Source organism: Microtus pennsylvanicus, chromosome 18 (assembly GCF_037038515.1).
Source record: "Microtus pennsylvanicus isolate mMicPen1 chromosome 18, mMicPen1.hap1, whole genome shotgun sequence".
Taxonomy (NCBI): domain Eukaryota; kingdom Metazoa; phylum Chordata; class Mammalia; order Rodentia; family Cricetidae; genus Microtus; species Microtus pennsylvanicus.
Genome location: NC_134596.1, coordinates 41,727,385 through 41,744,684, shown reverse-complemented (window position 1 = coordinate 41,744,684; position 17,300 = coordinate 41,727,385). Strand labels below are relative to the sequence as shown.

Below are 17,300 nucleotides of genomic sequence, written 5' to 3'. Positions count from 1 at the left end.
CATGCTATAGCACATGTATGTGTGTGTACAGATATAAGCATGCTACAGCACATGTGTGGTGTAGTGTACAGATATAAGCATGCTACAGCACATGTGTGGTGTAGTGTACAGATATGAACATGCTACAGCACATGTGTGTGTGTGTACAGATATAAGCATGCTACAGCACATGTGTGGTGTAGTGTACAGATATGAACATGCTACAGCACATGTATGTGTGTGTACAGATATAAGCATGCTACAGCACATGTGTGTGGTGTAGTGTACAGATATGAACATGCTACAGCACATGTGTGTGTACAGATATAAGCATGCTATAGCACATGTATGTGTGTGTACAGATATAAGCATGCTACAGCACATGTGTGTGGTGTAGTGTACAGATATAAGCATGCTACAGCACATGTATGTGTGTGTACAGATATAAGCATGCTACAGCACATGTGTGTGTACAGATATAAGCATGCTACAGCACATGTATGTGTGTGTACAGATATAAGCATGCTACAGCACATGTGTGTGGTGTAGTGTACAGATATAAGCATGCTACAGCACATGTGTGTGTGTGTACAGATATAAGCATGCTACAGCACATGTGTGTGTACAGATATAAACATGCTACAGCACATGTGTGTGTGTACAGATATAAACATGCTACAGCACATGTGTGTGTACAGATATAAGCATGCTACAGCACATGTATGTGTGTGTACAGATATAAGCATGCTACAGCACATGTATGTGTGTGTACAGATATAAGCATGCTACAGCACATGTGTGGTGTAGTGTACAGATATAAGCATGCTACAGCACATGTGTGGTGTAGTGTACAGATATAAGCATGCTACAGCACATGTGTGGTGTAGTGTACAGATATAAGCATGCTACAGCACATGTGTGGTGTAGTGTACAGATATAAGCATGCTACAGCACATGTGTGTGGTGTAGTGTACAGATATGAACATGCTACAGCACATGTGTGTGTGTGTACAGATATAAGCATGCTACAGCACATGTGTGGTGTAGTGTACAGATATAAGCATGCTACAGCACACGTGTGTAGTGTAGTGTACAGATATAAACATGCTACAGCACATGTGTGGTGTAGTGTACAGATATAAGCATGCTACAACACATGTGTGTGTACAAATATAAACATGCTACAGCACATGTGTGTGTGTGTACAGATATAAGCATGCTACAGCACACGTGTGTAGTGTAGTGTACAGATATAAGCATGCTACAGCACATGTGTGTGTGTGTACAGATATAAGCATGCTACAGCACATGTGTGTGGTGTAGTGTACAGATATAAGCATGCTACAGCACATGTGTGTGGTGTAGTGTACAGATATAAGCATGCTACAGCACATGTGTGTGGTGTAGTGTACAGATATAAGCATGCTACAGCACACGTGTGTAGTGTAGTGTACAGATATGAACATGCTACAGCACATGTGTGGTGTAGTGTACAGATATAAACATGCTATAGCACATGTGCGTGGTGTAGTGTACAGATATGAACATGCTACAGCACATGAGTGGGGGTTAGTGAACCCCTTTGGGGTATTGGTTTTCTCCTTCCTCTGAAGGTCCTAGGGATGAAACTCAGTTTGTCAGGATGTGTGACTCAGTTTACCCACTGAGTGTCTTCCTGACCTCTAAAGCATTTTTATGTAGTACCTTATTTTTCTCTTATTGCAGCTAAGTTAATTTTGTGTCTTTACTAGATCTTTAAACTTAAGAAGTTTCTTTGGGTACTTTTTTTTTTTTTAAATACCAGGCTGGCCTTGAACTCACAGATCCACCTGCCTCTGCCTTCCAACTGCTGGTATTAAAGGCATGCACCACCACACCCAGCTCATTTCAGTATTTTTAAATTGATGCTTAAAAAATTAAAGAAAAATATTTTAGCAAAAAACATAAAAGTTGTACATATTTATGGGGTACTGTGTGATGTTTTGACGTAAGTTCACTTGTATTCTTTATGATGACATCAAAAATTGTCTTGTAGCTTTTCAAGATTTATAGTGAGCCAGGCATGGTGGCGCACGCCCTTAATTCCAGCACTTGGGAGACAGAGGCAGGTTGATCTCTATGAGTTTGAGGCTATCCTGGTCTACGTAGTGAATTGTAGTGAGATCTTGTCTTTTTTTCTTTTTTAAAGATTTATTTATTTATTTTATGTATTTGAGTGCTCTGTCTGCATGTACAACTTTATTCCAGAGGAGAGCAAATGGAAGAGAAAGGCAGGTTCGAGGAGTAAGCAAGCAGAGAAACACCCGACCTTCAGAGGCTTAGCCACAGCGAAGCCTGTTTCAGGATTTATCAGTTCTCAGGAAGTGGCGTCATTAAACTAATTCTCAGGCTGATTTAAGGTTAAGCAGAGTTAAGGTTAAAGTTTCTAGTTGAGAAGCTGTGTGATCCACGCCAGTGAAAGTGCTCAGGTACCAGCAGAATTGGCTTGTGTTTCATGGCCGATACATAGTTGGGTTAAGTCTGTGACCTTGACTCTTGGCACGCTTGCTTAGGGCTGGAGGTCTCTAAAGCTTTCATCTCTCAGAATTTCCTCAGGGGTCCTTCAGGTGGGACTCAGGTGGAAATTGCCACAGTGCCCAAGGGGCTTCCCTGTTTTTGAAGGGTCTGACTTGATAGCTCACATCCCGCCTCAGTGATTGAGTGTCTTTGCCTTCTTTGGAAATGTGGGAAACAAATTTTATCCAAAGTTTCATTTTCTTCCATAAAGTTAAAACAAACGAACAAGAATCCAACTTTACCTGAGCTAGCCTGGGTCTTAGTCCCTGCCTTACCTGCCAGTGAGCATGGTTCAAGGCGGAGAATGAACGCCTGAACCAAGAAGGCAATGCAACTGGGAGTACTGAGTGCGGACAGAGAATGAGAAGGCATTTCTAATGCAGACACTGTGGAGAAACCTCATAAGGTCTGTGCTAGCAGCCAGCATGCCCGCGGTGGCTTTTCTATCAGTCCACGAGCTGAGATTGGTATATACGTTGTTAAAGGGCTGTGAGCAGGCTGGAAAGAAACCTGCAGCGGCCGATGTGCCTGGAAAGCTTAGAAGTCACGCTGAGGCCCTTTCAAGTCTGCAGACCCCTGATCTCTGATACTCAGGGAATATAATTGTATTCCTTTCTATGAATAGTTAACATTTTTCCCCTTTGGCATTTCATATCCATACTTAAGTGACCTTTTTAAAATGGTAATATGTTTTCTGTTATGGATATATTACCATTTGAGCATGTTTATTGATTTTTGCTTTTTAAACAGTACTGGAAAATTTTGGTGATCACTAAGCAGTCAGTCCTTGCTGCTCATCTTGTGCCGACCCTGACAGAGGCCGAAATGGTCCGTTCAGCAGAGCTCTCTAGTTATCCCCTGCTGTGTAACACCTAAAGAAATTAGTGGCTTCAACCATTGATTTTGCTGCTAAATCGGCAGTCTGGCCAGGGCTTTGTGGAAACAACTTGTGTCTGCTGGGTGTCACTTTTGGAGGGTCAGAGGCTGCGGGTCTGGCTGCCTCCTGGGATCAGCTGGGGCTGAGAATGCAGTGAGGTCCCTCTGTGCAGCTGCTTGTCCCCTGTGCTGTGTGGTCATGGGATTCCTAGGACAAGCTGAGGGGGGAAGCCATACTCTAACTGTTTACGATGTCATGCCATCATATCACGGAGCATTCTTTGGGCCACAGTGACAGACCTGCCACGCGTGACAGTGCTGGGAACACACGGTACGCTTCTTCATTGTGGTGTAGCAACATCACTGTATTCAGGAGAGCACGGCCACGGTGCACCCGAGAGCTACGTTTGGAAACTAGTCTGCCACCTTGGGGAGCGTTTGGTTTTCATGTGTTTAATGAGGTCATAATTGTGCATTCTGTTTGCGTGTTCATTGACGGCTTATTTCTTTTCCCATGGCCTGCGTTTTCGTAGCCTTTGCCTCCCCTTTGCTGGGCCTTGCGTTAGCAATTGGTGTGTACTGTTGGTCTGTACTGGCTCTTGTAAACTAAACACATTGGATTCAAGTTTGTTCTGGAGATATCTCACTGATGACTTCAGAACCGTGTTAGACGTTTTGTTGCCGTGATACAGTATCTAGCGGGACATTCTAATTGTCCTCTGTCTGTCCTTCCTCCTCCTGTTCCTTCTGGTACAGTTTCATGGAGCCCAGGCTGGCCTCAAACTGCTTATCCCCACTTAGACTCTGGCCACTGTGTCCAGCCTGACAGGAGACCGAGAGGGAGGTAAGATGCATTGGACTCAGAAGTTTTAGTCCACTGTTCAACACCGTTGCACCCATGGCTGCAACAGTGTGCGGCAGAAGCTATTCACCTCCTGACAGACCGGAAGCTGAGAGAGACAGGACAGAGACAGGGATAAGACACCCCAAGGATGTGACCTGGTGACCTACTTTCAGGCTCTACCTCCTAAAGTCCCCAGAACACTTAGAATACAGCACTAGCTGGGGACCAAGCCTTAACTAACTACATGGATCTCTTTGGTGGCATGTCATTCTAAACCATAATGCAAGTCATCGAAATGGCCCACGGGATGGTTTTGTTTGGTGACGGTGGGGATCTGTGAGTTTTAAATATGTGATGTTTAAGACCCAGAGTCCTTTGACTTTTACAAGAGTGCAGGAAAGGGGTTGGTTTTTGGCCCCCCTGGATGAGTCTCCGTCAGTGAAGAGGCACACAATGACAATGCTTCAGTTCCTTTGGGCCCCGTTACACCTGAGAAGCCAGAACACCCCAGGACCAGGAAGGGAAAGGTGGCGCGTGGGGGACAGAGGAGCCCAGTTGAGTTCTGTCACTGCTGAAGTGGCTTTGGGTTTCTGTAAGTCTAAGGTGTGACCTGACTGACTGTAAGGCCTTGTGTGCTGTGCTGGTGCTGGCTTGGTGGCTTGCGACTGTCGTCTCAGAGCTGCGGCTGAAGCAGGAGAAACTCCCAAGACTCACCTGTTCAACATAACCTCGACTCAAAACCAGACCAAATCAAACCAAATCAAATTATTTCTTTGTACTTTGCTACTAAGTACACTGTGGGATTAAAAAACAAACTGTCTTTTTGTCTGCAGAGTTGGAGGTGTAATTGCAGACCTTGGGAGTGGATGTGTTAGGCCAGTAGGTGCTGTACCACTGAGCTACGGGCCCAGTCCTCGATAAATTAGTTAACAGTTACCGTACTAAGCCCTTTCCAAACCTGTGGTCTTTGGCTGACTCATAGGGATGAAATTACTGTGAATTCATAGGGTTGTAATTGCTACTTGTTGATAAGATCTATCCAGAGCCGATGTGTTAGTGGAACTGAATCCCAGTCTGGATTCTTCTGTCCCTCCCTTCCTTCTCCGACTGCCCTGTGATGCAGAGCAGCAGCCAGATCTCCAGTCCTTACCCTTCTGAGCTTCAGGGCCAGAGCAGTAGGCTGAGTCATCCCCTCCAGTCCCCACTATTTATCCTTTGAGTGCTGGGAATTGAACGAGACACGCCAGGCAAGCACTCTGTCCCTGAACTCCATCCCCAGCCCCCTGCATGTCTTCTGGCTGGTCCTGGAAGAGGTCAGACTGCAGAAGATTCACAGACAATGATGGAGTGTATACACTTTATTACGGAGTTTGGGCGGTGTTTTCCATTGGCAGTCATGCAGCAAATGTCATGTGATTGTTGCTACAGAAGATGTGTGTGTGCGCGCGCGCATGCACTAATATGCACACACGTGTTTAATGCCTCTGCTATGGCTAATGTGCAGAGGTCAGAAGAGAACTTTAGACAGTCGGTTCTCTCCTTTCATCATGTAGGTTTCCGGTGTTGAACTTGGGTCATCGGATGTGGTGGCAAGCGCCTCTACCCACTGAACCATCCCACCACCTCCCAGTTAAAAGTGAAGGAGTTAATGAAACAGGCAGCAGGGAGTGGGCTGTACTCTAGGGCATGAAAGGAAAGCACGTCAGGCTGCTGGTAAGCGTGAGTCCTGGAGACGTTCATGAACACATCTGGAGTCTTTCATACCTAAGTATTAGGGAGGCTTGCTAGACATGGGCCTTCTTCTCGAGGAACTGTAGACTGTACACAGGGAGAAAACATTTGGCTGGCGTGTGAATGGACAAAAGTTCTAGGCCCTTTCAGCTGATTTCCTGCATAGCTGAACATGGATGTTCCTTAGGAGAATGGGCTGTCAGCAGGAAGGGAGGTATGAAGCGTGTTTAACATTGAATACTAGGTGCCTATTAAACATTGATTCATTGTTGTATGTGAGTCTGATGTGTGTGTGTGTGTCTGGTGTGTGTGTGTGTGTCTGTGTGTGTGTCTGGTGTGTGTGTGTCTGTGTATGTGTGATGTGTGTGCGTGTCTGGTGTGTGTGTGTGTCTGATGTGTGTGTGTCTGGTGTGTATGTGTGATGTGTGTGTGTCTGGTGTGTGTGTGTGTCTGTGGGCACGTCAGGGTCGGGGGACCGCTTTGTGGAGTTGGTTCCCTCCTCCCTTCGTGTGAGTCCTGGGCACTGGACTCAGGCTGTCAGACTTGTTCAACAAGCGCTCTTTTCACTGGGCCATCATGCTGGCCTCTGCTAAGTCTCTAAGAGAACTCGCTCTGAAGGGCGAACATGATACGTCCAGGCTTCAGCACGTTTTTCTTTTCTTTTGAGAAACTGTCTTCACATGTAGCCCTGGCTAGTAGTCTAGACTGGACACAGGGTGATCCTGTCTCTTGTCTCCCAAGTGCTGGGGTTGCAGGTGTGTGCCCTGTGCCTGGCTCTGCCAGTATGCCGTGATCGGGCTAGCTCTTCATCTTGTCTTCTAACAGTCAGGGAGAGATAGAGGCACTACAAACCAGAGTTCTGCTCTCACAGCTTTCGTGTTCCCGACATGGGACTCCACATAATTCAGGCATCTTGTTTCGTGACACTGAAGGACATCAGCCTTGATTAGCAAATAGAAACTGGCTGGTTGCTGTCTAGGGGGCTGTTGGCTGGAGCAACCGGCAAGTTACTGCTTTAGATTTTTTCCTTCTTCTGTGGCTTCTTGTAGTTGTACAAATGATCTGGCTTCTAGGCTGAACGACAGGGTCATATGCTTGTCATGACTACCTGAAGCCTGTGGGGAAAAACTAAGTCTCCGTTTAGTTTATGTTCCGAGGATGTGAACACTCCTGCATGTGGATTTCACTAACATAGTTTGTGTGCCTTTTCACTTGGTAAAGCTCTTGCTACCCAAGCATGAGGTCCTGGGTCTGGGTTCCCAGCAGCCATACAGAAGCTAGGTACGGTGGAATGCCCCTGTGGTGGTATGCTCCTGTAGTCCAGCTCTGGAGAGGTGGAGACAGACAGACAAATCCCCACAGCTCGCCAACCAGTCCGTCAGGCTGAATCAGTGGGCCCCAGGTTCAGGGAGAAACCAGGTGAAGAAGTGGTTGAGGAAGACACCATTGATCTTTGGTACCCATTGCACACAGGACTAAAATATTTCATGTCTATTTCCATTCCGTGCTTGTGACTGCCTGCTAACTGAGAAGAGGAAGGCATGCATCCTGTATGGTGTCGGGGGGGTGGGGGCACGATGAGGCGTTAATAAGAGACGGGGTTATGTTGTGGGCTCAGCAAGCAGTGCCTGGGGCAACCCGTCCTGCGCCGTTTGTTTATTTATTTATTTATTTTAAACATTTATTTATTTATTATGCATACAATAGTCTGTCTGTGTGTATGTCTGTAGGCCAGAAGAGGGCACCAGACCTCATTACAGATGGTTGTGAGCCACCATGTGGTTGCCGGGAATTGAACTCAGGACCTTTGGGAGAGCAGGCAATGCTCTTAACCACTGAGCCATCTTTCCAGCTCCTTATTTATTTATTTATGAATGAACGGATGCTTTCAAAGCATAGAGCACTGACAAGCTGAATGCCTGTTCACTGTGGTTCTGTTTTAGCGGCGTCTTCGGCATCTCCGGAACATTGCTGCTCGGAATATCGTCAACAGAAATGGCCATCAGCTCCTCGATACCTACTTCACCCTTCATTTGTGTAATAATGAGAAGATTTGTAAAGGTAAGGACTCAAGCCTTGGTGGTCTCCACTTTGCTCTGTTGTAACTGGAGTGGTTGGTAGTGCCCCTCTCTCTCCAGCTATGCTTTATGAAAACATCTCAAGCAGGTGATGTCTGTTAGAGACATGGCCATGGCAGTTCTCTGGGAATAGACTGTCGTTGGTAAGTTTGTCTCCCCTTTCTAATGTTACTGTTACTATTCTGGTTGCTAGGTAAGTTTGTTTCCCCTTTATGAGTGTTGCTATTCTAGTCTATTAAAACAAATGATGGGGGTCCATTATCTTATACTAATTTTATATTTCTTTAAAATATGGCTCTTTCCAGGGACCAAGTTTATGGAACCAAGTTGGTATCTTCTTATACTGAGATTTATGTATGTATATGGAGTCATTTTCAGAATGGCTCAGTTTCTTCCAATTCAGTTTTTAAAATTAGGTTTATTAATTTTATTTTATGTGTGAGCATTTGACCTGCATGTGTGTATGCATTCCACATGTATGCTTGGTGCCCTTGGAGGTGAGAAGATGGCATTGGATCCCTGGAACTGGAGTTACAGATGATTGTAAACCACAGTGTGGGTGCCGGGAATCGAACCTGGTCCTCTGCAAGAGCAGCCAGTGCTCTTCCCCACAGGTGCCACCACAGCCAGCCTGCATTCTTACTTTTCATCCTAATCATTGCGTATCTTAAAGTGGCTGTTAACCTGACAAATACCACAGACCTCGGGGCTTACTGTAGTTACCGTGGTGAACTTGGCATGCTAAGTGGGTTCTCTTTATGAGTTCTCGCCAACCCCTGCCTTGGTACCGACCCAGCTTTCTTGGTCTCAATGCCACGCTCCTGTCTTCGTGGTCTCTGGCAGGCAAGAAAGAGAAGGATTATTTGAGAGAGATTTGAAGTGCAAATGGTTGCTATACTCACATTTATACATCACATTTATGCTGGCCATGGACCAGTTGGATTATACTTTTCAGTTGAAGAGGGAGGTGGGAAATGCAGTCTCCCTGTGTACCCACCCAGAAAGCAGAGATTAAGGGAAAAGCATTTTTCGTAGACCTTGATACCTTTGGTTCTCTACTGCACTATGTGGGCACACTGGAGCATTTTAACTCCCGTGTGGTACTGGGAACAGAATACGGTGCTTAGCTCCTGCCCTGTGAGCTCTGTGCCCACTCATCACTGCTGATGTTGAGACAGGGTCTTTCTAGGTTGTGTAGGCTGCCCTTGAATTTGCTTCATACCTAGGCAGGGCTTGAGCTTCTGCTTCTCTTGTCTCCGAGTGGCTGGAATCGTAGGCTTGTGCTACCAGGCCCAGTTGAATATTTTCCCCGCTGAGTCCTGGTTTCTCTATATAGCCCCGTCCATCCTGGAATTCTCTCTGTAGACCAGGCAGGCCACGAACTCAGAGATTCATCTGCCTCTTCTTCCCAAGTGCTGGGACTAAAGGTTGCGCCGCCACCACCTGGCAAGTACTTTTAGTTTTTGATGAGTGTCTATATAATCAATCCTTGGTCATCTTTTTCCTTTTTTTAAAGACTCATCTTTATTTTACTTGTCTGCGAGTTTTCCCTGTATGGCTTTCTGTGCACTACTTTGGAAGCCAGATGAGGGCCTATCGGACACCTTAGAATGGGAGATGCAGATGTCTGAACCATCATGTGGGTTCTGGGAACCAAAACCAGGTCCTCTGAAGAGCAGCAAGTGCTCTCAACTGCTGAGCCACTTATCAGTCCCAGTCCTTGGTTATCTTATTAAAATGTCTGTGTCCTGGCTCCAGGGTCAACTGTGATGCCAACAATGAATGTACTTAGTGCGTTCTGGGGATTTAGGAAATGGGGGCCATTATTATTGGAATTGCAGTGTTATACTGGTTTGTAAACAGAGCAGCCACGGGACTGGCTGGTGACTGTGATCCTGCACCAGTGGCGGCAAAAGTAAACACTGCAGTTTCGAGATTGCCCTGTTATGGATTTTGCTGTCAGATTTCTAGTAAGTTCCTGAGAGACAGCGTGATGCTTTATGGCTCTATTTTAGTCTTGATTTTCAAGACCTCTGTGCTAACAATTTTTTGATAGGCCAAGAGCAGTACTGAGTACATGATGTACAAAATGACTGCGTTTGCTCTTCTGTCTTTTGTCTCTTCTGGCTTCGATTTCTCTCTCTCTCTCTCTCTCTCTCTCTCTCTCTCTCTCTCTCTCTCTCTCCCTCCCTCCCTCTCTCCCTCCCTCCCTTCTCCCTCCCTCTCTCTCTCCCTTCCTCCCTCCTTTCTCCCTCCCTCCCTCCCTCCCTCCCTCCCTCCCTCCCTTCCTTCCTCCCTCCCTCCTTTCTCCCTCCCTCCCTAGAGCTCCTGGCTGACTTAGAGCTCACTGCATTGATCAAGCTGGCCCTGAACTCACAGAGATCTGCCTGCTTTTGCCTTCCAAGTGCTGGGATTAAAGGTGTCTACTGCCACCCCTGACCTGGTGGCTACAGTCTTTTGAAAGTCTTTAGACTCTCCTAGGTCACCAGTGAAAAGATCATCACAAATGGGATGGCAGTGCCAGTACACAGGTGTGCCCCAGTCTGCAATGGGAGAGCCTTCCACTGCCTCAGAAACCCCTTGGGTGGTACCTTATTTCCTCCTGTGAGCTACTGATGGCTTCTGAGACATCTTTCTGCTTCAACTGGTCATGAAGAAATGAACTGTAGCCGAGTTTTCTGGGCTTTAGTGACTCTCATCGTAGGAGCTGGGGGGACTTTCTAGTAATTCTAGCTAATGTTACCTTATCTGGTTGGATCTGTCATGACAGTCATCAATAGTTCATGGACCTTATTCGGCCTTTGGTGCAGAATAACCATGAGAAACGACCAACTGGCTCGTCTTCCTAAGCCACCTGCACTGTTTCATCCCCTTTCTCGATTGCTCTATGTCTCGCCTGAATTCATAGTAGATCCCGAGAAGATAACGTACGTTCGGAACAAAGCCTCGGTTCTAATCCTGCTCCCTCTTAACTTGGAAGTTTCATATTTGTAATTTTATCTTATTTTACTTTTGAGACAAGGTCTCTCTCTGTAGCACAGGCTGACCTAGAACTTACTGTGAACCCAAGGCGTCCCTCAAATTCCTGGTAGTTCTGCCTTGGACTCACAAGTGTTTTGAGTGCAGGTATGAGCCACCATACCCAGTGAGAGGGTTTGTTTGTTTGTCTTTAAAGATTCATTATCTTAAAATTGTGTATATGTCTGTGTGTCTGTCTGGGGATGTGTGTCTGGTAGTGTCGGTGTCTGGGAGGCTGGAAGAAGGTGTCAGATCTCTTGGAGCTGAAGTGTTGTAAGTAACCCCATTGGTGCTAGAAGCTGAGCTCCACTCCTTCAGGAGAGGTATATGCTCTTAGCGGCTGCGCCACCTCTCCAGCCCCTCTCATTGGTTTCCACCATCGTTATTTTCTCACCTGTGAAGTGTTAAGTGCGCCTCCTCTCTGGAATACCAGCTCGCATGGTTATATCAGGGCACTGTGCAGTTCCTGCGAGCTCACCCCAGTTTCATCTTCTGATGACCGTTCCTCTGAGGTCATATCTTCCATCCAACTGCCTGCTATGTCCCTTTTGGAGTCAGTAGGTGACTTCAACCTGGTGTTTCTCAGATGTGCTGGCCCACTGACCTTTGTTTTTCTCTGAGAACATGACCACTCCATTCCCTGGGCCAAAACCCAGGAGTCCTCCTGGGTTGTCTTCTTCCTCTTAATTCCCACATCCACTTTTTAGCAGATGCTTTCCTGGGGACATCTTTGTCCCTGTATCACTGTCCTCCCTTGCCTGAGTGGTAGAAGTGCTCTCCTGACGACCTCTGCCCACGCCCTCCCTCCCAGCCCAGCTTCAGCCCAGACACAGTTCAAAAGGAAGATCATGTTATCCATTTCCAAAAAATGCTCTCATGGGGCTGGGCCGTGGCACACGCCTTTAATCCCAGCACGCGAGAGGCAGAGGCGGGCGGATCTCTGAGTCCAACCTGGTCTACAGAGTGAGTTCCAGGACAGCCAGGAGTATACAGAGAAACCCTGTCTCAAAAAAACCAAAAAGAGGAAAAAGTGCTCTCATGGTTTCTTAGATCATTCTGAAAAGGCCAAGATCCTCAGAACTCAGTACTGCTCGTGAAGGTCTGTCCCTGAAGCTCTGGTCCTTCTTCTGCTCTCTCTGTTCCCGCCCGCCACACTGACTGTCTCTGTCCTTTCTGTCCCTGGAAGGAACATTTTGCACTTTGGCCTGAACACCCTCCTCCAGGTGCCTCCCTGACAAGCCCTTCCACATTCCTGTTGGGCTTTGCTCCACACGCTCTCCTTCATTGCCGACTGACCCTTGTACACATTCTGACTGGTCCCCTTAATTCTTCCCCATAGTTATTTAAGATAAGATCACCTGACACTGGTATGTTTAGTTAATGTTTCTCTTCTTCCTGTAGACACAAGTGCCACAGAGAAAGACATTTTTAGATCCCTTTAACTGCTCTGTCTCTAATACTCTGAAGGATGCTGGGCACATCCCTCCTCCCCTTCCCCCATTTATTTTCAACTGAGTTTTTTGGGGGTAGGTAATATAGTCTGGTTCAGATTTCACTACATCCCATCAACCTCCTCTCCCAGTCTGCCCTGGTGACTGATGTGATCTGTTTCCGGCTTGTCTTTCCTGACCTCCTTACTCCATTCCCAGCAGGTTCCTTGCACAGATACCAAGTGTGTCCAGTTGTGCTCTGAGCGGTGCTCACTCAGCGTGCCCTAGAGGACATCTGTGATGGACTGGCCGTTCCAGTCTCTTGTACATAACGCTGCATCTGCTAACTTTACTCTTCGGTGTTAGCCTCTCGGGTAAATTCTAGGGAGGGTTCTTGGGACATGGAGAAGGGTTTTTTTTTTTTTGTTTGTTTGTTTTGTTTTGGCAGGTATTGCGAAATTGTACTCGGTGGGAATTGTTTTGTGTGTCTTTCCCCCTACAACCTTATCAATAGACTGTGAGCTATTGAGGTTGCCGTCTGAGAGGTGAAAATAGTTTTGCAGTTTGGGTTAAACTTGTATTTCTTCTGTTATGCGTGAGGTTGAGGCACTCGAAACTTTTATTGAACAAAGGAATGTAGCGTAACAACCAGCATGCGCCTCGAGCACTGTTTGCCAGTCTCTTCATTGCTGGTCCTTTAGGTATGGGCATGGCTGTCTGGTCCTTAGGTGTGGGCATGGCTGTCTGGTCCTTAGGTGTGGGCATGGCTGTCTGGTCCTTAGGTGTGGGCATGGCTGTCTGGTGCTTTAGGTGTGGGCATGGCTGTCTGGTCCTTAGGTGTGGGCATGGCTGTCTGGTCCTTAGGTGTGGGCATGGCTGTCTGGTGCTTTAGGTATGGGCATGGCTGTCTGGTCCTTAGGTGTGGGCATGGCTGTCTGGTCCTTAGGTGTGGGCATGGCTGTCTGGTCCTTAGGTGTGGGCATGGCTGTCTGGTCCTTAGGTGTGGGCATGGATATCTGGAAAAGCTCTTGCGTACAGTGGCTCATGTGGTCATAAGGCACTGATAGGACCCTTTGAGGATTTCCTTGGCATATGGCTTTATTCAATGGAAAGAATAAAATAAATGGAAGTTTATTCTGAGTCAAGGCATTTTTAATCTAGTGTTTTATTTGAATGTTATAACAACCCTGTTATCTCCTGGGTGCAATGATTGATGTTACAAACCCTGCCCTCTAAAAACCACCCAAAACAAAAACAAAAGCAAAAAGAAAGAAAGAAATGCCGTGACAACAAGAGCCCGCTGGAAGAGGTTCACTTTTCTGTCCCTGGAAGCACCCTTCACTTGAGCACCTGGGCATGTCATTGTTCATTCATAAAAGGATAATCTGTCCTTTTGCTGCTTTGCCAGGGACAAGGAGATGGTGGTTGTTGGATACAGGCACCGTTATTACTGGCCTCCAGTTACAAGTAGGATGTGCAAGGCATACATTTCAGTTAGCAGAAACAAGCGTTTGTCTGCGTGTCACGTCCCAGTGGAGTGCGGCAGCAGGGAGCCCAGGAGTCCCTTAGGCTGTGCCCTGACAGTGGCACGGAGGTAGCTTGGCCCTGCAGCTGTGGACCACTGGAGGTTGTTGGGAATGCCCGTCAGAACTTCCAGCTTGTTTTTATTCTGCTTTTGTGTTTTGTTACATTTACCAATATAGATGAAGGTTTGTGGGATCATGAAATTTTAATGCCCAGAGAAGAACTGTAGTTCTCTAAACAGACAGGACCTGAAGAAGTTGAAGCGATGGAACGATGGAGACCAGTCAAGCTTGGGTTGCTGGGTTTCTGGCTCCTTCCGCGCAGACAGGAGGGAGTGCTGCAGAGACAGATTCCTGAGGAGGGGCAGAGCACATCGTGAAGAGCAGAAGGGAGCGGGCTGTAGAGTTGGCTCAGCAGCCTAAGTACTTGCTGCACAGGTGGGCGGGAACTGGAGTTTGAATCCCTTGGACCTGTGTGGATCCGAGTGATGTGTGGATCCGTCCACCCCATAATCCAGCCTCAGAAGGCAGAGGTGGAATTTCCAGGGCAAGCTTGCGGGCCACACTAGCTGTGTGAAGGAGCTTGGAGCTTGAGACGTCGTCCTGCCTTAAAGAGAACAGCAGATACTCACAACCTCAGCCTCAGACCCCCACATGACGAGACACATGTATGCACCTACTTACTGTGTACACGTCGAAAGACATGGAAGAAAATTTGAATTTTTAAGAGTTTAAATTAGAATGTGCTGAATTATGAAAAAAATCTGAAAAATTTGTAATCTGCTTCACCAATGTTTTCACTTCCATTTAATCTTTGTTCCTATTTTTATCTTTATTGATAAAGATAATAGAGAGCCCTCCAACCTCCCCACCAAAAACAAACAAACAAACAAAAAAACAACAGAGATTTCTCTGGGTGGTGGTGGCACACACCTTTAATCCCAGAACTGGATTAAAGTCAGAGGGAGGGTCTCTGAGTTCAAGGCCAGCCTGGTTTACAAAGCAAATTCCAAGACAGTCAGGGCCACACCGAGAAACCTTATCTCAAAATGCAAAATACAAAAAAAAAAAAAAGAAAAGAAAATAGAGGGTTAGATTCCCATAAAGGTGCTTTAGCTGCTGTACTATCTTCAGAGGTTTGCAGGGTTTAATGACCTCGTTTACTTTCATTATCACTTATTGTTCTTTTTCTTTTTTTTTTCCAGAATTTTATAGAAGTGAAGTGATTAAGAATTCCTTGGTAAGTTTGCTTTCTGACAGGTGCGTGTGACGCAGCCTGTACCCCTGTTTCAGGAAGTGGGAGCGGTGTAAGCTGAGGTCCAGTTCCTGTGTCACAGCAAACGGGTGGATCTGCTCGGTTGTGCAGTCATTGCTGGATTCTACTGTAATGTTGAAAACTTTAATTGCATCATTTCCACTTATAAAGGGCCTGACTATTTTTGATTCTGTATTTATTTTGGCAAAATTCAAGAATACTTTGTGGCTTTGTATATAGGACCTTATTTCTTGGATAAAAGTTTTGTTCTGTGAGACAGCTGAAGGGTCTGCCTGGGCGTGGAGCACCTGCCCGTAATCCCAGGGTGTGGAAGGAAGGGGCGGGAAGAAGGGGTGGGACCATGAGAACCTGTCACCAAAAAACAAGCAAAACAACCAAGAACCAAGCATCCCACCTTTTCTGTTTAGAAAGGTTTCATTTTAAAGTGTGTGTGTGTGTGTGTGTGTGTGTGTGTGTGTGTATGCACAGTAGTCTTGATATTTTTACCTGTTTTTGAATTTCATATGGATGAAATATTGTAGTAAGAGCCCTAATGACTGGAGTTCATCTGCCAACTTGGTTGCCCCGATTGGTTGACCCTGTGTGCTGAATTTGATTTGTTTGTGTGTATTCTACTGAATGAATGTAATAGGTAATCCATTTCTCCCCCTGTTGCGGACCATATTTGGCTTCTAGTTTGGTGCTGTAAATGTTCTGGGCATCTCTAGTGGAGCATGCATTTCTTTCTGGAGTCTGTGAACATGCTCACGATTGGCTAAAGCTTCTAGCTGGCTTTACAGTATTGTGCTTTCATTTATACTCACTACATTTTTATGAGAATTCTGATTACGTTATTGTGAACACTTGATAGTTTTAAAAATTTAATGTTGATAGAAATCCTATACCAGAATTTTTTTCTTTTGCTATTGAGGCAGCTATTCTAAACTTAGACTATCTAGTGCCAACAGGATGGTTAACTGAGCAGTTAGGGCTGCTTGTAAGGGTGTGCTTAAAGCACAGGGCTTTCTGAAGACCGCCACCTGGTGGTTAAATACGTTAGAACTTCATTGATTCTCTTTCTCCCTTGCTCTCAGCCTCCCCCATCCCTGTTTCCCTCAAACAAACAAACAAAACAAACAGTGGAGGCGGGAGGGAGGGGGAGGAGGGAGGGGGAGGAGGGAGGGGGAGGAGGGAGGGGGAGGAGGGAGGGGGAAGAAGAGGTAAGGGGGAGGGATAGGAATGTGTCTCCAGGTTACACGTCAGAATCGGTTTCTTTGTCACATTCCTTCAGCCGATCACAGCTAAGGGTGGCAATTCTGCTTTAATTACCTTTGGCTTCAGCTAGACACCCCTCCCCGAAGTTATTAGTATTTCTGTTGTTACTGATTTTTGGTTCAAGTGGAGGCTGCGTCCTTACTGTGACTGACGGCTCATCAGAGTAGGTAATGACCGAAGCGACTGAAGAAGGAGTGGGAAAGGCTGGCTGGATGCCCTGGAGTTGATTTATCCACAGAACTGATGGAGTTTGGAATGCTCTGCTTGGGTTTCCTTAATAACGAGGTGTCACTGTGACCTGTCGTCTGTGATCTCAGAGCGGGCTAGCTGTGCTCTATGCATTATTTCTCACTGAAGCCAACGTGTCAAAGTTAGGCGTATTCCTGTTCCTTAGTGAGGAAACAGGCCGGGAACTTGATGTTAGCCGCACACAGTCCATGACACGTAAAACTGAAGGTCTGAGGCTCTAACCACGCCTCCCACATCACGTCCCTCAGCTTGGCTTTCACCTAGAGGCCAGTGAGCCTTGCTGTTGCATAAACAAAGCTTAGAGCATGTATTTGTAGAGAAAACACGAGGCCCAGCTTACCAGAACAATCACTGGATTTGTGACTAGAGTTGTTTTCAGTTGAGGAGGGAGTTGCACAGTATAAATGCCTCTTTATGAGCTCCTGGCCCCAGGGAGCCATTCCAAGTCACCTCCGCTTCAGTTGAATCGTGGCTGAATAAATTAAC

At 46.4% G+C, this 17,300-nt stretch overlaps 1 protein-coding gene across 4 annotated transcripts in view; it reads left to right on the top strand.

Annotated features, from left to right (window-relative positions):
- Window positions 1–17,300, top strand: part of Uvrag (UV radiation resistance associated) — a 227,097-nt gene that overhangs the window by 16,636 nt on the left and 193,161 nt on the right. For 2 of the 4 annotated variants that reach the window (XM_075953312.1, XM_075953315.1), the window contains exons 2-3: window positions 7,930–8,047; window positions 15,241–15,275. In XM_075953312.1, the coding sequence (XP_075809427.1) occupies window positions 7,930–8,047; window positions 15,241–15,275 (153 nt within the window). Of the gene's footprint in view, window positions 1–7,929; window positions 8,048–8,369; window positions 8,419–12,771; window positions 12,887–15,240; window positions 15,276–17,300 lie in introns of those variants that run through there. The other 2 variants (XM_075953313.1, XM_075953314.1) reach the window with 2 other exon arrangements.